This window comes from Ovis canadensis, chromosome 17 (genome assembly GCF_042477335.2).
Source record: "Ovis canadensis isolate MfBH-ARS-UI-01 breed Bighorn chromosome 17, ARS-UI_OviCan_v2, whole genome shotgun sequence".
NCBI lineage: Eukaryota > Metazoa > Chordata > Mammalia > Artiodactyla > Bovidae > Ovis > Ovis canadensis.
The window spans coordinates 77,698,429-77,720,477 of record NC_091261.1 but is presented as its reverse complement, the minus strand read 5'-3'; the positions used below and the strand labels follow the sequence as shown (position 1 = coordinate 77,720,477).

The window sequence follows — 22,049 nt, the reverse complement described above, 5'->3', positions numbered from 1 at the left end:
ATTTTTCCAGCAGGTGGCCCTGCATCCATCCTGTCCTGTAATCTGCCCAGAAGATCCCAACAGTGGACCTCCAGAAACAGAACCTGAGGAGGTTTAGTATTCTCTCCCCAGGCTTCAGGTCCCAGCAATGCCACTTCCCAACTGTGGGACTTTGGCCCAGAACACCTCCTTTTTCTGAACCTCAGTTTTTCTCATCTGTAAAATGGGGGCAATTTTGATCGTTCCATGAATTAAGGCAGGGGATTGTGGGATCCATCTGCTGTGCTGGCCAGAGAGGACTAGGGGGAGAGTCTTGTGAAAGGAGATCAGGGCTTGTCTGGGGTTGGAGTGAGGACTGTGGGACTGCACACGATAGGCACTAGGCGCTCTGAATGCCAGTTACCAACGTCAGAGTGTGATTGTCGCTTAGTGATGATGAGTCCTCGGGCGGGTCCCCGTAGGTCTTCCAGTCTCCTTCTGCTCATTGTTCTGGACAACAGGAAGAGTGATGGTGTTCCTTACAGGTTGTCATGAGAATAACGGAAGGTCCTGGTGAAAAGTGAGGCTTGGGGTCAGCCATGGAGCAGGTGATCAATAACCTGGCGTTGTTATTGTTATTATTGCTAATATTACCTCACTCTCCTTAGTCTTTGGTCACTGCATTTCCTGGCTTCTTCTTTTAAAGATTTTGAACTTGGACTATCCAGAGCTTTCACGGGGTGGGGGTGGGGATGTGGTGGGGAGAACAGGAAGCCGGAGATGTGAGTTCTAATCCTAACGTGACCTTGACCCATCGCCTGACCTCAGGGAAGTCACTTTATTTCACAGAGCCTCAGTGCCTTCGTGTCTGTGATTGGGCTGGGTCAGACTTACTGATTCAGTGTCAAGCGCTGCTCTGGATGGATTGGTTCTGGCTGCCTAGAGCACTGTGTTGAGAAAGACTCTGAGGCTGGGTCCGGCTTCCACAGGACGGAGTGCCAAGGCTGACGAGCGATGTCTGCTGTGAGCTCAAGAGGAAATATGTTTCGGTGTGAGTCCCAGGTGGTTGATAATCCTGGAAAAGATGACCCCTGTGGCTCCTTCTGGCTCAGAATTTGCCTCCATCTATGGGAGCTTCCTATGTGAGAGGCAATAGGAATTTCCTTTTGTAAGAAAGCTAGTAGTCACTGGTACAGATGGTACAGTGGCTAGCGGCCACTGGTACAGATCAGGAGAGACTTGGTAGATTATGCTTCCGGACCCGCTGTGTCCAGTAGAACCTTCTGCAGTGAGGGGGACTCCTGGGGATTCCTGTGTCTGTACTGTACAGATGGCTGTGGTTAGTTGTGAATGAGGAATTGATGTTTATGTCCTATTTAAATTTAAAACATCACACGTATCGTGGCTACTATATAGGCCAGCCTGCTTCTAGACTCCTAGAGAGGCCCCCAAGGTCATCAACTTGTTATACCCCAAGCATACCGTGAACTTCGGCTAGGTCCTCGGGTAAAAGCCTGTTGCTTAGCAACAGTACCTGCCCCCAGGCAGCTGGAAACCACCTCTGCACGAGCTTTGCTCAGGTGGGTGAGCTCTGTGCAGGATGATAAATGCTCTTCCCTTCCGCTCCACTTTGCCTTCTCCAGGGCTCCTGGTTCCCCAGGGCTCAGACTTTGCAGTGGGCAAGGCCTGGCCTGGATCAGATGCCCCCCTCAGGCCATGACAGGAAGGCCACCTCCTTCTCATCCCGTGGCACCCCAGGAAACAGGCAGGTGTTCCCAGACACAGAATGGGTTGTTGTTGTTCAGTTGCTCAGTTGTGTCTGACTCTTTGCGACCCCACCGACTGCAGCACTCCAGGCTTTCCTGTCCTTCACTGTCTCCTGGAGTTTGCTCAAACTCATGTCCATTGAGTCTTTGATGGCATCCAATCATCTCGTCCTCTGTCGCCCCCTTCTCCTCCTGCCCTCAGTTTTTCCCAGCATCAGGGTCTTTTCCAATGAGTCAACTCTTCGCATCAGGTGCCCAGAGTATTGGAGCTTCCACTTCAGCATTAGTCCTTCTAATGAACAGAATGGATGGGCCAAGACCAAAGGCCAGGTGGCAGCCTTTAGGAGACTGAGAATCATTTTTTATTCTTTCCTTCCCTTCTTCTCTCTTCCTTCCTTCCTCTCCCTCTCTGGCCTGGGGCAAAAGTAGTCCTTTGGAAAACGACTTGTCTTCATCCTACTTGGTCCCTAGCTGTGTGATGTTGGGCAAGTCTCCCTACCTCCCTGAACCTGTTCCTAACGTCCATTAAAAGAATAACATCTGCACACAGTGAGCCAAACCCAAGGGCAAACACTGAAAAAAAAGGAAAGTAAAGGAATAACAGCCCTGCCCTCCAAAGGTTAACAAGAGGACCCAATACAGAGACGTGCAAGAAATGCATAGAATGGTGTCTGGGATGTGGTTCCTTTCCCTGGAAAAGGAAAAAAAAAAAGAAATGGTGTTAAAGTGTTGGCAGGTAACCTAATTGATTCCCATGCCTGGTGTGAATTTAAAGTGCATCTCAGAGGTTATTCCAGTGGGTCCAGGCTCAGGATCCATAGGCAGGAAGGTGTCTGGTAGGGGCGTGGGTCAGGAGAGGGGCCCTCCCTGGGTCATCTTCCTCCGGCAGGAGATTGCTGGCGTTTGTCCACTGACCCTGAGTTTTTCTCTCCGTTAAAGCCACCTGCATCTTGTGCCTTTCTCAGACACCAGTGGGGCCTAAAATAAATGGTGAGATTTCTGACTTCCTCTTTGAAGGAAGTCTGTTGACTGGGTTGGGAGTCTGGAGAGTTAAATGGATGCCACCCCTCCATTTCTGGATAGTCTGGAGGGAGTGGTCCTTCTCAGTAGATTTTTGGGGAGGGGCAGTGGGCAGACCTCCTAACAAAGCTTCACTTCTCTGTTATCAAGGAAACCTTGAAAAGCCCTTATTCAGGTCTGTCTGGAGGCCCAGGTGATGTGATTCGAGTCTTCCTTATTTTAATGATTTGTCTTTTAGAGTTTGTTGCAGTCAGCACATATGGTTTGAGAGTCAACCATGTACCCCGTGCCAGGGCCACAGGGGTAAATAGGAGAGTCAGGACTTCTGATTTCATGGAACTCCCCTTCTGGAGGCAGTAGCCCAGAACAGGACAATTCTGAGAAGTCATGGTTAGCTCCAGATGCTACAGTCTGGTGGGTATTGGAGCCCCCTGAGGGGCTGGGAGAGACCTTCGTGAGTAAGGAGAATATGGAATTATTACTTAGGTGAAGGAAGGAGGGGTCCAGGAGGAGGGGAGAGCTGGCACGATAGCATTGGCACACTTGGTGACCGTGTGCTGCAGATGTGACTGGAACCTTCTGCATAAAAGGAAGACCACGTGCTGGCTTAGGCAGGCAGGCCCGGACCCTGGGCCACGCTGCTGCCCTGGACCTGCCCTCTCTGGCCTCAGCTTCTCCAGTGCACGGCGCCAATCAGTCCGGTCTTCCTAGAATCCCGTTCTGCTTTCCCCAGAAGGTCACGGGGACGAGGGTCTGTGACCTCTGCCACGGGAATTGAGGCAGTGAGTCTTAATCCTGCTTCTCCATACCTGAGACATAAACCAGATCCAGAAAAGGCTTCCAAGAGGTGGAGTGTGAGTGTTGCGAAATGCGTCCAGACCAGGGAAAATGTGACAGAAGGCGAGACTGGGGTCGGCTTAGTCACCTAGCCCCCACCCTTGTGCCTGCCGCGTCCCACGCTCCCTGCCTGGAAGGAATGCGGTGGCCCCCACCTGCCAGGTCAACCCCAGAGGCACGCTGTGGGCGTTGCAGGCCCTGTGAGAACGCTCAGGGCCAAGCCAGTCCCCTCCATCACTCGAGGCAGAGACTGGCTAACATTTCCCATCAGCCTGTAGCGCAGTGTGAAGTGGGGAACACACAGGGTCACTGGGTCACAAGTCACAGGGTGGCAGGTCTGGCAGTGGGGACTCCTGACACGTACCGTGGGGATGGCAGCCTAGAGAGGGCCAGTGATGCCCCTGAAGTCACACAGCTGGAGGAGAGCCCAGCAAGCAGGGAAAAGCAGGTCGGGGTTTGTTTTTAGTAGAAACGCCTCTTCCCAGGAAGCCAAGACTGGACCTGCTGGAACCCCTCCCTGGGAGGTGGGCCTGCCAGACCAGGCACCCCAGGAGCTTTGGTCCCTGTTGTTTGGATGGGAATGAAGAATGACCAGCCAGCTTCACCCAGGCCCTGACCAGCTTCTACCTCTCCCCCTGCCTCCCTCCCTGGGCCAAGCAGATGCCCCGGGGTGGCTGAAGGGATACGGACGTGGGTTCAGGTTCCAGCTCTCCACTGTCCAGCGGTGTGACCTTGGTCCTCACGGGGCTGTCTCAGAGACAAAAGGGATCGCCAGAGAGAAGGTCCTGGCCCAGCCCCAGGGTAGAAGCTCTGCCGACCAGAGACCTCAGGCCCCGCCCACCCAGCCTATCCCTCAGTCCTTCCCTGAGTCAAGGCTGAGCTGAGATTGGTCCTCGGTGGGCCGTGAGTGCTGGGTGGCTGCCCATCACCTCCGGTCTGATGTGGACGACCCACCTTACCTCGGAAAGCCTGCCTCTCTCTTCCCTCATTGCATTTGTGGATGCTCTTGAGAATGTCTTTATCAAAAAAAGAAAGAAATCTCTTTTTTCTGTTCTAGGTTTTTTTTTTTTTTTAAATTAGAGGATAATTGCTTTACAGTGTTATGTTGGTTTCTGCCATCCAACAACCATGAATGGACCATGTATGAACCATGTGTGAATCAGCCATGAATATACACATGTGCCCTCCCTCTTGAACCTCCCTCCCACCCCCCACCGCATCCCGCCTTTCTAGGTTGTCACAGAGCGCTGTTTCAGCTCCCCGTGCTATACAGCAACTTCCCACAAGATTTTTTTTTTTTAACAACAGCCCCTCTCCCCTACAAGCAGCATTTTTACTGTTTCTTTAATTTTTAAATCAGTTTCTTCCATGGCCAGAGAAGGTAAACCAGGACCACATGAATGGGGAGGGCATTTCTGACTCCCTACGGGTCACCATATGCGTTTTCACAGATCAGCAGTGTTGTTGGTACACAAATACCTTTCTTGGGAGCATGTATTGAGCGCCTACTGGGTAGCTGGCTGTTCCTTCCCGCTTGTGTGAACCTGGACAAGTGACATCACCCCTCTAAGCCTTAGATCCAAGGATTGGCAAACTTTCTCTGTAAAGGGCCTGATGGTAAATATTTTAGGTTGTGGGTTGTACAACCTCTGTCACAATGACTCAGCTCTGACACTATAGCATGAAAGCATCTATGGACAAGATGTAGACATGTGTGCATTATTATGTGCCAATAAAACTTTATTTATAAAAACAGACAGTGGGCCAGACTCACCCCAGGGGTTGTAATATGCTAACACTTGGTGGGTTCTTCATCTGTGCACTGGGCTAAGAGAATAGAAGCTGCCCTCCAGGGTTCCGCTGAGGAAGGAGTCAGTTTAAAAGAACAAACACATGATAGGTGCCAACTAGCTCTTGTCTGTGAGTTGCTTCTATCAGAGGTCAGTCACCCGGCAGCACCGCCCAGTTGGTATAGGTTCTCATTTCACAGATGGGGAAACTGGGAAGCGGAGGGATCAGGTAACTTGCCCTCAACCCTTCTGTTCGTCAGTGGAGAGCCTGGGGTGCAGTCTGCCCCTTTGTGCAGTTTCCCCGCCTGTGTCCTCAGAGAGGATTCAGTGATGTAAAAGCACTGGCACAGCGATCACATCCATCGTGCCAAGGGGATGTGGAAGCACAGAGAGGTGGAGTCCCGTGGGGGTCCACCAGCTGAGGCATGGCAGGGTTGGGATTAGGACCTGAGCTGGGCTCCTTGGGGACTTGGGTTACAGGTGTCTGACTCAGAAGAGCCGAGGAGGAATGGCAGGTCCAATTGGACCAGCACTCTCTCGGAGTATCATTCTCATGGGGCTGCCATCCGATCCCCATGCTTGCTTAGAGTTGGGGAGCAAGGGACCTCGTCTCCAACGAGGGGAAGAGTTTCTTAGTCGGGTGTCCTGTGTCAGGGCTGGGGTGGAGAAGGTGCAAGCCTCTTATTCTGACAGATTCCCGAAGTTCCTCCCCTGCGTGGAAACTTTCCTCGGGTCTCCTTTGCAGGAACAAAGCCAGGCTCCTCTCTCGGAGTCTCCAGTCCTCCACAACTGAGTCCAGTTGAGCTTTGCAGCCTCCTCTTCCTCTGTGTCTCCCAGGCCCTAAACCGGGGTTCCCGGGCTGACCCCTTACTCTTTTGAAGCCATCACAGTGGGTTGGAGCTCCCCTCTTGCTTCCCTTCAGGCAGAGCTTTATGCTCATCCTCAAGGCCCCCTAGCGTGTCCCTACCTGTCCCCCAGGGATCGTCTCTGTTCTGCAGTTACGTGTTTTCCAGCACATCTCCGGGGGCTCTCTGAGCCCAGCACTCAGCACACAGCTGGGAGCATGCATTTGCTTGTGATGTTTTAGCTTGTCATCATGTCGTTATCACCGTCTCAAGGACTCCCTCTTATTGGCTGCCCCCGGCCCGGTTTGGGGAAATGATCGTGGTAACCAGATATGGAACATACCCTGGGTACCAGGCATTTCATCCCCTCTCTGCAAGGCAGCAATGACCAGACTGTTTTTAGATGAGGAAGACTTTTTAGGAGACTTGGGGAGTCAAGGCAGCTGATCGTGGGCCATACAGCCCGGCACTGACAGGTTTGGTGTTTGAACCTACGTTTCTGTCTCCAAAGGGCATGACTGTCCCTTGATTGACTCCCAAGCAGAGCCCTCTTGCGAGACACAGCAGCACCGTGGGAAGTTTCCTGGCCACGCGGCCGCTTGCTGCCCCGCTGACCCAACGCGGGAAGATCTCAGAGCTTCTCCGGTGGATGGGTGACCACGGCAGAGGCCCCCAAGATCCTCTACCCAAAGCATCCACATTTCAAAAGCTTATTTTTAAAAACTGAGACCTGTCACTGAATCTGGTTTCTCTTCCCATGGGCTGACAGCATCGTGGTTCTAATTCTTTAGAAACATGGGTGTCGGTTTGTCTTGTTTGCTAAAGATAATGGTTGAATGGCTTACCGCACACCGGGCAGAGTGGGGGAGCCCAGCGAGCTGTTGCCCCTGGTGTTACGCTGCCCCCAGTGTACGGGTGGAACGCTGGGGCTCAGAGACAGACAGTGTCCTGCCCAGGGGCACACAGCACTGGGCTCAGTGTCATGGGGAGGCTGGTGAATTGTGGGTGAGAAGGTGAGAAAACAGAGTGGGAGGGGCTGTGTTGGAGACTGGGCTGGAGTGAATCTCCATTGTAATAATCATTATGAAGAAGTAAAGTGAAAGTAGCTCAGGCGTGTCCGACTCTTTGCGACCCCATGGACGTTACAGTCCATGGAATTCTCCAGGCCAGAATACTGGAGTGGGTAGCCTTTCCCTTCTCCAGGGGATCTTCCCAATCCAGAGATTGAACCCAGGTCTCCTTCATTGCAGGTGGATTCTTTACCAGCTGAGCCACAAGGGAATAATCATAGTAGAAATACTAACAGCAGCTACTATTCCTTGGGCACCCTTGGTGCGTGGCAATGTTTGAAGCACTTTGCTTGTTATTATCACTGGACTCTCCCAACAGCCCTGTGAGAAGAATACTGTCTCCCGCCCCATTCCACGGATGAGGAAACTGAGGCAGGGAGATGTGAACATCCCCGAAGACAAGCGCTCTGCATGGACTATGCACAAGCAGCCTTGGTCGCTGTCAGAAGGAAGGTGCAGGCTGAGGGGTGGGCTCAGTGCCCCCCCCAGCCTGTCACATCTCGGCAGCTGGCAGGCTGGGAGAGGCCCAGGGGTGCACAGGGCTACATCCGTCACAGGTCACTGGCCACGTGGCCACAGGCGCCGGGAGGAAGAACCCGGAGGAGATGCTCAGGCTGGGGAGAGGGCTCGGGCTCACACACCGCCCTGGTGCCCCCTCCTTTGGGACTGGGGAGGGTCCCCGGAATTCAGCCTTCCACCCTAGTCCCAGCCCCTGCCCCCCGCCAGCTCTCAGCAGCCTGGTCCCAGAGATGCCCTCTCTGCTTCGCCTCAGTGGAGCCCTCGGCCAGTTCTCAATCTAAATGACAGCTGCCCTCAGCCAAGTCAACTCCAATTAATTTCCGAAGGCTTCCAGGGGCCTGGCTGAGCCTCTCCCCAGACAGAGCCACCCCAGCGGCTGGAGCGAGGCCCCTTCCTCACACTCGTGGGGCCTCCTGGTTGTTGGTAGGAGGCCCTTCCTTCCTCTTCAGGAGCCCCCCGTGCGGGGCCGTGTCCTGCCTGCCCCCCCAGTCCAAAGGGGCTGATGTGGAAACGCTTGGTCAGCGTCCACAGAGAAGTCACTGAATGGGGTCTCGGGTCTTGTCCAGGGCTGCTGTATCACTGGGGGTTGTTCTCAGTCTGTCTGTGTGCTTTCGGGGTCCTCTCCTTGAAAGGGGGAGCATTGATCCAGAGAGAGAGAGTGGGGGGGAGGGGGCAGAGGAGATGAGGACGAGCAAGGAGGGTGTGGCCGAGAGAGAGAGAGAGAGAGAGAGAGAGAGAGAGAGAGAGACTGAGAAGGAGCGGGGTGGGAACAAGAGTGATGCAGATGGAGAGGGTGTCCCCGCCCTTTGGCCTCGACGTCTTGCTTCCTCCTGTGACTCTGGCATCAGGCAGGCCCAAGAGTGGCCTTGGCTCTGCTGCAGGCCAGCTGTGTGATTGTGAGCCAGTGACGTTCCCTCTCTGAACCTCAGCTTCCTCCCCCGTAAGATGCCTCCTCTCCCTGGGTGTTGGGTTGGGCCAGTGAGATGGGCCCGAGGCCCGGTCCCGAACAGAGCCCGAGGTTAGTGTATGTCCGTGTATGGCCTTGCTTTCGGAGGCCACCTACCTCACCCTCTTGCCTTCACTGAATGTAAAATCTGACCATCCCAAAGGGATAGAAAGATCTGGGGGCTTGTACATCTACTCAGTTCAGTTTAGTCGCTCACTCTTTGCGACCCCATGGACTGCAGCATGCCAGGCTTCCCTGTCCATCACCAACTCCCAGAGTTTGCTCAAACTCATGTCCATTGAGTCGGTGATGCCATCCAACCATCTCATCCTCTGTCATCCCCTTCTCCTCCCGCCTCCAATCTTGCCCAGCATCAGGGTTTTTTGCAATGAGTCCGTTCTTCACATCAGGTGGCCAAAGTATTGGAGTTTCAGCTTTAGCATCAGTCCTTCCAATGAATGTTCGGGACTGATTTCCTTTATGATTGATTGGTTGGATCTCCTTGTAGTCCACGGGACTCTCAAGAACCTTCTTCAACACCACAGTTAAAAAGCATCAATTCTTCGGCGCTCAGCTTTCTTTATAGTCCAACTCTCATATCCGTGCATGACTACTGGAAAAACCACAGCTTTGACCAGACGGACCTTTGTTGGCAAAGTAACGTCTCTGCTTTTTAATCTGCTGTCACTCACCACTATCCATTTCTGAGTGTACCAGGCAGGCTCCGAGAGGGGGAGTGACTTGCCCAGGGCCGCACAGCACGCAGGGTGTCCCTTGCTTTCAGAGGGCACCTACCTCACCCTTCTGCCTTCATTGAATGTGAGTAATTCATTTAAATATTTCACGAATCTTTATCAGGTGCTTACTGCATGCCAGCCCCCAGAGAGACCTTGGGGAGCCCCTTGGGTGTGTTGGCTCTGGGGGGGTCTCTGTCCAGGCCAGGCTTCTCTGAACTTTACTGGTGGGAATGTTACCCCTTCTACAAATGGGAAAGTGGAGGCTGGGGAATGTGCCAGGGGCTGAGATGCAGACGTCAGGTCGTCTGATTCCCAAGTCTCCACATGGTGTTTTCCATCTTTGGTGACCTATTGATAAGGAGCTGGGAACTCAGGATTCCCTTTCTGCCGGGGGAGGTGTGTGGCCACTTCACTGTAGCCAGTGGGGCAGTCGCCGGTGGCATCATTCCTGTTATTGTGGCTGGTGGCAGGGGTGCTGTCTGCAACTGGGGGGAGTTGGGGCCACATCACCATGAGGCTGACAAGCCAGGTCGATGGTAGGAGTCAGCAGAGGTGAGGAGTGCGGTGGGGGAGAGGGGGTGTTCAAGGCAAAAGAAATATCAGGAGCAGAGGGGTGGAGGTGGGAAGGATCAGGCTTCTGTGAGAGGCTTTATAGCTGAGAGATGAGGCTGGAGGCCTAAGAAGGCAGCAAGCGAGGTCAGGGGATGCTGGAGATTTTATCTTGGGGGCACTGGGGAGCCATGGAAGGTTTCAGCAGGCGGGGAGGGGCTGTTCTGGTTGGTGTTCTAGAGTTTCTCACCTGACTCTCGGGGAAGAGGAGCGTTGTGTGCCAGTGTGGAAGCAGACGGTGGCGAGGTGGTCCCTGCAGGCAGGTGTGGGGGGCCTGGACGAGGGTGGGAGCAGCAGGGCGGGAGAGCAGTGGGTGGGGAAGTTTGGAGGCAGGCTCTTCCTTCCCTGGTGCTGGACTTTAAGCTTGGAGAAGACTGACGCCCAGCATTAGCCTGGGTGCAATGGCCTGGCCTTTCCAACTAGGAGCTAGGAGCATCTGTGGGGGGACATGGATGTGTCTAGGGGCCCTAAGGGACTCCCAGGCTTCAGGACAGAGGTGCTGAGAACAGGTGGCTCAGCGGCTCAGCCCTGTGCCTTCCAGGCCTGCTGGCTCTGCTTCAAGGCCCAGCAGCCCAGTCCCTAGCTGAGTGGCAGCTGTCACAGACACCGGCGTCTCACCCCCCACCCCCCCTCCCCCCCACCCCCCGTCCCTTCCAGGTCCAAATAAAGGAAAAACCAAAATACATTTCCCTTTGTCGGAATCCGGCGAGGGTGAGCTGGTGAGCCGGGCGAGAGTCATTCGCTGGTGTGTTCTGGGGCCCACACTGCTCCTTACATAAGCTTCGAGTTAAAAATACGCATGGAATTCTAATTCGCCTCTCTGCCTGGGATTGTACCCTGGAGGGGCACCCCAACCCCCAGCCTCTGGCGGGCAGGGGGCAGGGCAGGCCCCTGGCCCCCAAGGAGACAAAGAAACTGCCCCACGGCACAGGGCCAGCGCCTGGCCTTACTAGCTCTGCCTGCCTCCAAAGCCCTGGGCTGTTGAAGTGTTGTGAGTATTATAAAAATCCTAAGAGCAGCTAACCTTTTCTGAGAGCGCATCGCGTGCTGAAGTCTTCATCCATGGGACTGCACTTTCTCCTCCTCCAAGCCCGTGAATACTTTCCCGTTTTACAGCCCAGGTTAACACCTTGCTTAGGCCACACCCTGAATTAGCATCCAGTGGGGCCTCTGACCCAGGTGCTATCTAGAGCCCACCCTTGACCCCCATAATCTGGCCTTCCTTCTGGGGAGGGGGTGCTAAAGAACAGGAGGTCACCAGTCAAAAGTCCCCTCTTTGAGGGTTCAAGAACAAAGTGGTGGCTGTGGGTACTGCCAAGGCTGTTAAGCTGCCATGGGGGATTTGAGGGGGGGTGGTGGGAGGTGGGTGGCAGCTACCACCCTCCAGAGTTCTGGATGCCTGAGCACATGGCTAACCTAGACTGGAACCCATTCCCGAGGATAGTGAGTGCAGAGCAAAGCAATGATAAGGCCTGCTTTGCTGACATTAAAAAAAGAAACACCCATCCCCCTTACATGGGCGGTGCCTCCGGAAGTGAAATTAACAACCAGACTTCGAAGACAGGAGCATCTTTTCCCTTCTCCCTTTCACCCCAGCCGTGGCTGGCCAGCCCAAGGGTCACCCAGCCGTCCCTGTTAGCGCTCTGACCAGCCGTCCCAGCCCTGCTGGTCCCTGCAGGGCCGGTCCACAACCATACGGGGCAGTCCTCCTGGCGATGGCGGGAGCGCTGTGTGTTAAGCACTTTACATGGATCATTTCACTTAATCCTCGTCCCTGCCTCCATGACGGCCAGTCCTATTATTTCCCCCATTTCCTGGGACCGAGGTTCTGAGAGCTGGAGGGGTGATGTGCCCGAAAGTCCCACGTTCCGCAGTCGGCAGGACACGACGGTTGCAGAACCCACCGGAGGAGTGGAATTCCATCCATTATTCATGCGGTCACTTTCTGGGCACTGGCTCAAGGTTCTCTCCTTCTTCCCTTTGTGGAATTTATGGGATGGGGAAGCGCCGAAGACAAAATCCGACGTGGCCTTGTGTTGGCGTCAGGGCGAGCCCGAAGCAGCTGGTATCTGGGTAGGGTGATACCAGGTCTGTGGCGTTTAGGGAGGGGTGGCTGGGAAGGGGCTGGATAGTTCAGCCAGGGCTTGTGCACAGGGGGAAGGGGTGGGGAGAGCCTTTAGGGAGAGGAGAAGCTGGGCGTCCCAGCTTTAGGCCCTGCCCTGTGTGTGCGGACTCAGGTGGTACCTTCCGAACGTTAAAGTGCCTGCAGGCTCACTTAGTCATGTCTGACTTTGCGACTCCATGGACTGTATCTCACCGGGCTCCTCTGCCCATGGGCTTCTCCAGGCAAGAATACTGGAGTGGGTTGCCATTTCCTCCTCCAGGGGATCTTTCCTACCTGGGGATCTAACCCATGTCTCTTGTGTCTCCTGCGTTGTCTATGTCTAGGCAGATTCTTAACCACTGCACCACCTGGGAAGCCTGGCCAATTAGAGGGATGACCTTAAAAACTGCCGCTCGGTCCTTCCTTGCTGGGCAGGCACGCCACCCTATCCTGTGAGCCGGAAGCCCTCATCTCAGCCCTGTGGCTGCCCGGGGTGAGGCATCTCGTGGTTATAATTTTGAGTCGATGCTACCCTTGCCTCAGGAGCTGACCCTCACAGCAGGGCATCATCAGCTCCTTCTCTTTTATATGAGAATTTTTAGTAAGTTCCCCCCACACACATGATTTTATTTATGTAGCTAGTCTTGTCTGTGCTGGGTCTTCGTGGCTGTGTGGGCTTGTCTCTAGCTGCAGCGGGCGGGGGGTTTGCTAGTTGTGGTGTGCAGGCCTCTCATTGCGGTGGCTTCTCCTGTGGAGCTCGGATTAGGGCTCTCAGACTTCAGCAGTTGCTGCACCTGGGCTCAGGAACACAGGCTCCTGAGCTCAGGAGCACAGGCTCAGTAGTGGTGCGTGGACTTAGTTGCTCCGCAGTACTTGGGACCTTCCTGGACCAGGGATCGAACCCGTGTCTCCTGCATCGGCAGGTGGATTCTTTACCACTGAGCCACCAGGGAAGCCCAGCTCTTTCTCTTGCATGGCCTCCTCCAGCAGCCTAGAGCCAGGCCCATGGGAATCACTGCCACTCCCCTAAGATATAGATGAGGAAACTGAGGCCCTGCAGGAGGGGGCCAGTGGCCCAGGTTGGAGGATCTGGGGTTCCATCTCAACCCAACCCTTCGAGGAATCCCAGGGTGAAAGGAGAGGGCGGGTCCCAGAGCTGGTGACCTGGCCTCGGGTGAGCCCTGGGCAGCTCCTTGTCCCTTGGGGCCTCAGTCTCCCCATCTGTCAAATAGGGCTGAAAGTCCCTTCACAGTCAGCATGCCCGGAGCCCAGCTGAGCTGAACAGGCCAGACCCGCCCCTCCCCCACGCAGCCACAGTCTGATGGGGGAGGCCGACAGCCAACCGGACAACACCCAGTGGATTCTGCAGTGTCTGCCAGTGCCGGGCGCTGAGTAACCCCAGGGTCTCTCCCAACCCTGGGAGCTGGGCGAGGGGGGCGGCTTTTATCTCTGGGTCCTGGCGTGGGGGCTGGCCCGTCTGCTGCCCCCGAGGAGGGTGGATGGAGGGCCCCTCCCCGCCCCGGGCCGGGGCAGGCCCTGACTTGAGGCGGCTCCTGCTGGACTGATTTATCGGCAGCCCAGGGAAGCCGCGGTCCGAGGGCGTGTTGGGTCCCCCCAGCTGGAATGGACCCAGCGGGAGGATGAGTTTGGTCATGCTTGGGTTGTCGAGAACTGAAGAGTCATATTCTCTGCCAGAAACGTTCCCCGTGGATACCAGACTTGCTCACTTGTCCCAGGCAGAGGGGTCTGGAGACCTCCTTCCACGCCCATGCTCTGTGATGCCAGGCAAGCCCCTCACCCTCTCTGAGCCACAGGTGCCCCCTCTCAAGTGGAAGAGAAGGGTCCCCCCACTGCTGGGTTTGCTGGGGGATGGAATTAGATAATACACGGACTTGTTCAGCTGTGTGCCTGCCACGCCCTCATTAAATCCACCTCAAGTGAAAAGAGCAGCTGTCTCTGGTTTTGGCGCATGGCGTGCGTTTGAGTTGTCTGTTATCTTGGGAAGAGAGCATCTTTAGGAAACATGGCCATTTGGGGCAATCTGGAACCACCGCTGAGCCAACCCAGCTCCTGTGAGAGTCCCGGCCCTCCTGTGTCTGCCTTTCTGGCGCGTCAGCCGCAGAGCCAGGAAGCCGGGTGTTCGGAGCTCACGTCTGGGTCTTGTCTGTCTTTAGCTGTTGCAGGTTTTGGCAGGGGTCTCCGTTTCCTACCTGTAAAATGGGCACAAGCTTTGCTGTGTCGGCTCCTTGAAATAATGTGTAAAGTGAAATAAGGAACCCCTTTTAGAATTTCTCTCTCCCCACCCTCTGATAGATGCTACTTCTCCCAAGTCCAGATCTTGCAATGCTCAGAACAAAATACCCCCAACGGTGTTAAGCGGCAGGGTGTCACTGGAAGCAAGGCAAGCGTGGGCTCAAGAGCGGAGATGTGAGGGCTGTGCATCAGCGTGGCTGGAATCCAGGGCCTGCTGAGGGTGAGAGGACCCTGAATCTGGTGTCTCTAGCTTCCTGGGGTCACAGCATCACAGCTCTAACTGACGCTGAAACCTTAGGCTCAGCTTCCTTGCCCGCAAAATGGTCAAAGACTTCCATTTCGTGGTCAGGGACACGCCCAGCTGGCCAGTCTGAAGGAGGGGACCAGGCTTGAAGGCTTCTAGATGCTTGCAAGGGTTGCCTCCCCAACCCCAGACATGAATGACAGTCTCTGCCGCCCTGCCTGGGGATGTGTCTGTGTGCCAGGACACCTGTGACAAGGCCCCGAGGGAGACGGCATCACCCCATTTTAGCGGTGCACAGAACTGAGGGTCAGAGAGGGAAGAGTGTCAGGCCCTGTGCACACAGCGGTGGGGCTGGGATTCGGGCAGCAGCCTCTGACTCCAAAGTGCCTGGGCTCTGGCGCCGTTTCCCAGCCTCACTGTCAGATGCAGGAGGAGGAGGAGGAGCAAGAAAGTGCCTTATCTTCTGCTGGAATCTGCAGGCTCACCACCATGCCTGGCACATAGTAGGGTGGCAGTGAAGGCTTCGTAACTGAATGAAGGAAAGAAGAGGGAGAGACTCTTCCCTCTCAGCCCCAGCTCCTCCCAAGAGCGCAGGTCCCCAGGCGGGATGTCTTTGGGGCTTCGGGGTGGGGACCCCAAACCCAGTTAGTCACACCTGGCCTTGGCTGCCTGGGCCCGTCCCTCTGGGAGGATTGTTCTTTGCAGGCCGTGGCTCAGCTCTCGGGGGAAGCCTCCCCAACTCCACCCCCCCAGATCCCAGAGGGCGGGATGGGTGGGGTGACTCCTGCCTGGCGCAGGGCCCAGGCTGGGCCTGCACAGTGTTGCTGAGGAGGGCGGGCCGGTCATGGAGTTCAGTATCTGGGTGTGCTCCCTCGGACGGAGCTGGGCCCCCACCCCCAATTCCGGCTCTTCTCACTTTTGCTGAGTCAGAAGTTCACTATCAGTCTGTCTTCAAACCCCACTCTGCTCCTGGCTGGCTGTGTGACCTTGGGCAGGTCACCTTGCCTCTCTGAGAGTCAGGCTCTGAAAATGGAACAATGAGAATAGTCATGATTTAATAGGCCTCAGAACAGAACTATGGGTCACTGGGCAACAGTAAATTAGAAGTCCTCTGAACTGACTGCTCTCTTCCTCCCCTGCCCTAGGACTCCCAATTCCTGTTGTTTTCTAATATAATTTAAACCAGGTGTGAATGGTTGTCAAATTTCTTTCCCCTCAAGGATGTCTAATCAAAGAATGGCTATGGTCTGTGCTATTTCTGGTTCTGTATGACTGAATGAGAAGGAACTTGAGGGGATTTTCATTGAGGGTGTAGGAGAGGAGTAGACTCCCTTACCTCTATCACCGAAAGTCCTTTCCTGCAGCAGCTGGGGATGGGCAAAGGCACTCATGTGGCTGGGGAGCCCGCACTCTTAAGCCTCTACTGCTCTGAGCAGTTTGGCACTTCATAAGAGGGTTACCAGCACATAGCAGCCCCTTAGCAAATGTCTGTCTAGCAGATGACAAGAGAATGGGTTATATTCTAGACCTGGATGATCCTCCCCACTGTCATTTAATTCACTGCATCTGATGAACTCCTACATATCCCTCAACACCCAGTTGAGATATGCCTTCTCTAGGAAGCCATCCTAACTTACTACAGGAGCAGTTAATCTTTTGGGAACTGTAGTCCATCAGAGATGGGCAAACACTGAGTTTATCCTACCTAACTCTTCTATTTTCCAAGGTGGTGGGGGAAAACAGACCCAAGAGGGAGGGGTCTTCCCTTGGCTAAAGCGTGACAGCACAAGTCAAAGGCAACAGTGTGAGGATTCAAACCAAGCGACTTTAGATCTCCTTGGGCTGTCTTTAGGCATGAGAAAAAAAAAGGGCCTGGACTTGCCCTCTCTTCTCCTGCCTCTGCCACTCTGTCCCCATCAGGGCCTCTTGTAGAGTCAAGCAAGCAGCTAACGCTCTCTCTTCCTTCTTTCTCTGCAGCCCACGACCTCCCTGCGAACAAGGCCTCAGCACCCCAGCCCGGCAGCCACTTGCAGTGCCTGTCTGTCCACTGCACAGACGATGTGGGTGATGCCAAGGCCCGAGCCTCTGTGCCCACCTGGCGGTCCCTGCACTCCGACATTTCCAACAGATTCGGGACATTCGTGGCCGCCCTGACTTGAAGTGACAAGAAATACCCCCTCCCCCACCAGGCCCTCCCTTCCCCCTTTCTCTCTCCTCTCCCCACTTCACCTGACCCCACCCCTACCTGCCCCCACCACGTGAATTCGAAAGGGCCACTATTGCTGAGTGGGTGATTTTTTTTTTTTCTAGGTTGGTACCTGCTTAGTGGCATATGGACCGGAAGGGGTTAATTTAAAGGGGGAAAGAAAAAAAACCTCAAAAAATTTTTTTTTAAAAAAGAAACTCGTCTGCCACGGTATGTTACCAGTGTTAACCCTTCTGCAGTTAGCAAACTTTTGCTGAAGCATTTTCTTCCTGCTAGATAATTCCCATTTTTTTTTTCTGTAATCTTGGCATACGTTTTTTTAGATGACCTCTTTCCTTGTTTTATTTTCGTGCTGCTGTATGTCCAAGTATTGTATTTCATAATAAGACAAGAGTTGCTTTCCTTTTTAATTCTCTTTTAGTCTTGTTCCTGCCCACCTCCTTTTTTTTTTTTTCTTCCTTTTTCCTTTTGCTTTGTTCACTGCTTATTAAAATGGAAATCCTGGAGAATAGTAGTTCTGGAATATTGCCGGGTGAGAGTCAAATTGTCATCACAATATTATATATTGACACCCAACTGTCATCAGTCAGGCAGGAGCCAAACAATTAATGCCCCCCTTAGGTATTCCGCCTGAGATTTTGTTTTGTCTGTTCCCTAAGAAAATAGACATATATATTTTCGTTCCTACAAACACACGCTCAGCCTTCAGCTCCGTTCTCTCTTTTGCTGGGAGCTGCCTTTCACTGCAATGGAGGTGATGACGTGTCCGGCCCGCTTCTGTGGGAAGCAGTTGGAATATTCGACTGTGGTGTTTCCTCTCCTTTTCTGGGCCTCTGCACCAACGCCCAGGCCCTGAATTTTCACGCTGTGCGGAGCATCCCTGTTCCGTACGGGGATGGTGGCAGGCTACCGCTCTGCTCTGGGCCAGGTTGGCTGGGTCTGGGGTGTTGGAGCTTAAGGGTCAGGTCTCAGCCTTGACCTTTCCCGATATCTGTTGCCAACCAGGCATCAGGGCAAGAAGGAGTGGTTTCTGGGTCATCCCCCACTTATCTCCGTTCTGGGCTGCCCCCACATCCCTGGGAAGGACCAGCACTTTTTGGAGGAGCTTGTTGAGTAAAGGAGCCCCCAGGCTCTCTCGGCCAAGCCCCCTTTCCACCTCCCAGCCTGTGTGTCTTCTGTGGAGGAGTTTGCGGACTCCCACGGGCCAGAGAGGAGAGAAAGGGGCTGCAACTAGTGACTTTGATTCTTGGGCCTTTTTCTTTTTTTTAAACCCCAGAATCCCCCCTCCTGCTTTTGGTGTAATCTCAGCCTGCTGCAAAACCAGAGCCATGTCCTGAGCATCTCCTGAAGGAATGACTTCTTTGAGCAGAGGTGAAGGAGCGGCTGGGTGAGCAGGGACCAAGCGGAGGCCTCTTACCTGGTGCTTCCAGAGCAGCGGTCAGCAGAGGCCCGGCGCTGGCAGGGGAGGCTTTCTTTGGGTGCTGCTGATGACTGCAAAGGGCTTGTGTGATTCACGGGAGTGGTGGGGGTGGCCCAGATTCCAGGGTGGGCCAGACAAGGAGTGACTGACACCACGTCACCCAAATCTGTAACTCTTCTGCTCAGTTTCAATTTCTGAGCATCTTACTAAATGCTCCATTTTGAGCTTCACTCCCCCTCCATCCTTCCCCCCACCCCCGCCCATGTCCCCAGAGTTTGCAGACCCGGCTTTTTTTTTTTTTTTTTAAAGCAAGTGACCTGAAGGCTTTGAGCTCACCGTACAACACCCACATTGTTCATTTCAAAGAACTTTTTAGCAAAGGGAGAAGAGCATCCGGAAAAATCTGGCTCTTTCCACTTCCCCCTCCTCGTCTTTCCTCCTGCTGGCCCTTTTGGCTCGGGGTCTGAGTCTGGACCATCCGAAGTTCCTGCATGGGCAGTTTGACCCGGGTTGACCCCGGCCCCTGCAGAAGGCAGGGTGGTGTGGACTGATCAAAGAGAAGAAGGTGGGAGCTCACCCAGTAAAGGAGAGAAAGGGGCAGGGAATCTCCCCTCCTGCAGTGGGCTGCAGGAGGGCCAGCCATAGTCTGAGTGAAACCCCACGCCCCCTCTGATTCTGCAATGTACAGCTGTTTGAGAGCTTCATCCTTTTATTTCTTAAACAGGAATGATTTCTCCTTAATTGCTTAAGGCCGGGGAGCCAAGTGTCTTGACTTCTGTCTTTGACTTTCCCTGCGTTGAGGCCATCAGCTCATGGTCCTGGCAACCTTGGAAACCCCTGAAGTTTTCAACTTTCTCGCTCCCCACGACCCCAGAATGGAACAGCTTTAAAAATAGCCTTAAGCAAAAGGATGTTATTTCACTAGATTTGGTTTAATGGAAAGAATAAAAGCTAATTAAAAACACACCCAACCCACAAGACTCCACAAACACTGGTAATCGGTACTGCATAGCAAAACTCTTCGGGAAAGAATATGAAAACGTTATTGCACATGTAAAATATGGAAACTTAACTCTGCTGTGTGTTAGGCAATCCTGTAATCTTTTTTGACTCTTAAAAGAAATTCATTTCTGAAATGCTTGGTTGGAAGACTGTGACAATAGCTCATGAAATTGAGTGTTATTTTTTTCTTTCTTTTTTTAAAAAAATATGTAAAGTGCAGTCTTCTGTATTCATGCATATTGTATATACCTGTATATGTTTTCCTGAGCAGCTAAATAACAATAAATATGACGTTAATGGTGACTGTGGTATATTTGTGGGCAGGGCTTGCATTATTTTTCCCCATCCCCTCCCCTTTTACCTTGTGATAGTCACTCAGTCGTGTCCCACTCTTTTTTTGTGTGTGACCCCATGGACTGTAGCCTGCCAGGCTCCTCTTTCCAGGCATGGAATTCTCCAGGCAAGAATACTGGAATGGGTTGCTGTTCTCTTCTTCAGGGGAACTTCCTGACCCAGGGATCAAACCCAGGTTTCCTGCATTGCAGGCAGATTCTTTACCCTCTGAGTCACCAGGGAATGACTCAGGATGGGGGATGGGAATGTGGGTCTGGATGCTGTAGCGTGTGTGTGTGTGTGTGTGCGCGCGCGCGCACGTATGCCCATGTGTGCATTGATGCTGTTCTAAGTTGGGTCATCTCAGACTCTCTGTGGCGGGGGAGGGGCAGCTGTCCTGGGCACTGCAGGGTATTTAGCATCGTCCCTGGTCTCTACCCACTAACTGCCGGTAGCATCTCTTCTCCCCCCACTTCCCTTGCAACAGCTCCAAATGTCTCCAAGCGTTGCTCAATGTCCTGTGCAGGACATGACCCCCTGGAGCTGAGAACCACTGGTGCAGGAGGGAGGCAGGGGCAAGGGGCTGTGCTGGGTGATGGTTATTCTTCTGGGTCCCAGTGTTCAGATCCCAGGAAGCTTCCAGGTTTCACAGGTGCTCGGCGCCTCTGTTTCCTCATCCATGATGTGAGCGCTCGTGGAGTCGTTCTAGGAGACGGTCTGTGTGGACGCAGCACATGGGAGGGCTCCATATACAGAAACTGTTAGCGTCATGTCAATCAGCTCACCGTGCAGCTGATGGTGTTTTGGAGGTGGGCGGTTCTGCATCGGGGGCTGCTTCCTTGGCAGCCCTGGGCCATGGACAAGTGGTTTACCCCACCTCCATTTTCTTATCTGTGTGTATGTGTGGGTGTTAGCTGCTCAGTTGTGGCCAGCTCTTGGCCAGCCCGTGGACTGCAGCTTGCCAGGCTTCTCTGTCCGTGGGATTTTCCTGGCAAGATGCTGAAGTGGGTTGCTATTCCCTTCTCCAGGGGATCTTCCCAACCCAAGAATCGAACCTGGGTCTCCCACATTACAGGAAGATTCTTTACCGTTTGAGCCACCAGGGAAGCCCTTTCTTATGTCTAAACTGGAGCAAATGAGGGAATTCCTTGGTGGCCTAGTGTTTAGGATTCTGCACTTTCACTGCCATTGTCCGGGTTCAATCTCTGGTCTGGGAACAAAGATCTTGCAAGCTGCAAGGCATGGCCAAAATAAATAAGTAAAAATTTAAATAATAAATAAAATGGAGTAAATCACATCTAGCTTGAAGGTTACCATGAGCACTAGCTCACAGGCCCTGTAAAGCCCTGGCTGTCCCATGGGCTTCCCTTTGGACAGCAGGTTCACTCTGGCACCTACAGCCTTAGACTTGAGGTCATAGCAGACCTTTAGTCTCCAAAGGGGGAAATGTGGTGGGGAGGAGACCGACAAGACAAATAAATTGACAGGTACCAGCGAGGAGAATATGCCCAGTCACCAACTGTAGGACGAGGGATGAATGTCACTCCAAGAGATCCATGAACCCCACATTGGAGGCTTAGGTAAGGCTTCCTCCAATGGTCATTCCCAGGTAGGGTTCTGAAGGATGAATAGGAGTTCACCTTATTCATCCCAGCATACAATGGACCCTGATTTGGCAGAAATTTTATTGTATTTTTTTCCCCTTCAGTTTAAAAAGTTTTCTTATACAGTTGACCCTTGGACAGCATGGGTTTGAAGTGTGTGGGTCCACTTAGAGGCAAATGTTTTTCAATAGTAAATACTACATACAGTCCTACACAATTGGAACTGGTTGAATCCATGGATGCAGAACCACAGATTTGAAGGAACCAGATATAAGGAGAACTGACTATCAATGACATGCAGATTTTCAACTGAGGACAAGTCAGCACCCCGAAATCCCTTGTGGTTCAGGGGTCAACAGTTAACGCGAGAGTGTCTTTGTCAGAATGTAAAGTCTTAAGACAGTGACCTCTCTATTCACTATAATCTGGAGGAGCTCAAAAATCTCTTCAAGCTTGAAAGATCTTCTGTTCAAAGTGGCAGTGGTACGTGACCATGTTTGGTACCCAAGGAAGGGAAGAAAGATGAGAGAATGATGAGCAGTGAGGTGTGGGCATTTGAGAGCCTTTGGATAGGTGTGAGACGAATAGATGAGAAAGTGAAGGGGTTCACGTCTCTCAGGATTCATGAACCAGAAGGGCCACCGACTGGCGTATTGAGGGGAAGGCATGGGATCATGTGGTACAGATGGGGCTTCACACTGAGGTGTGCGTTGGCCCCGAGGAGGGCAGGGTGGGACTCAAGCTTCAGGCTGGTGCATCTGGCAGGTTGGTCTTTCCATATTAACA

General features: G+C 53.4%; 1 protein-coding gene across 3 annotated transcripts in view; it reads left to right on the top strand.

The window, feature by feature from the left end:
• MN1 (MN1 proto-oncogene, transcriptional regulator) overlaps positions 1-19,629 on the top strand; it is a 48,050-nt gene extending 28,421 nt beyond the window's left edge. Inside the window, exons 2-4 of one of the 3 annotated variants that reach the window (XR_011249795.1) lie at positions 16,676-17,114; positions 18,181-18,275; positions 19,049-19,629. Coding sequence is in view for 1 of the 3 variants with exons in the window: in XM_069556866.1 (XP_069412967.1) it covers positions 16,676-16,857 (182 nt within the window). In the remaining 2 variants the exon portion in view is untranslated. Of the gene's footprint in view, positions 1-16,675 lie in introns of all 3 variants that reach the window. The other 2 variants (XR_011249794.1, XM_069556866.1) reach the window with 2 other exon arrangements.
• The last annotated feature ends 2,420 nt before the right edge of the window (positions 19,630-22,049 follow it).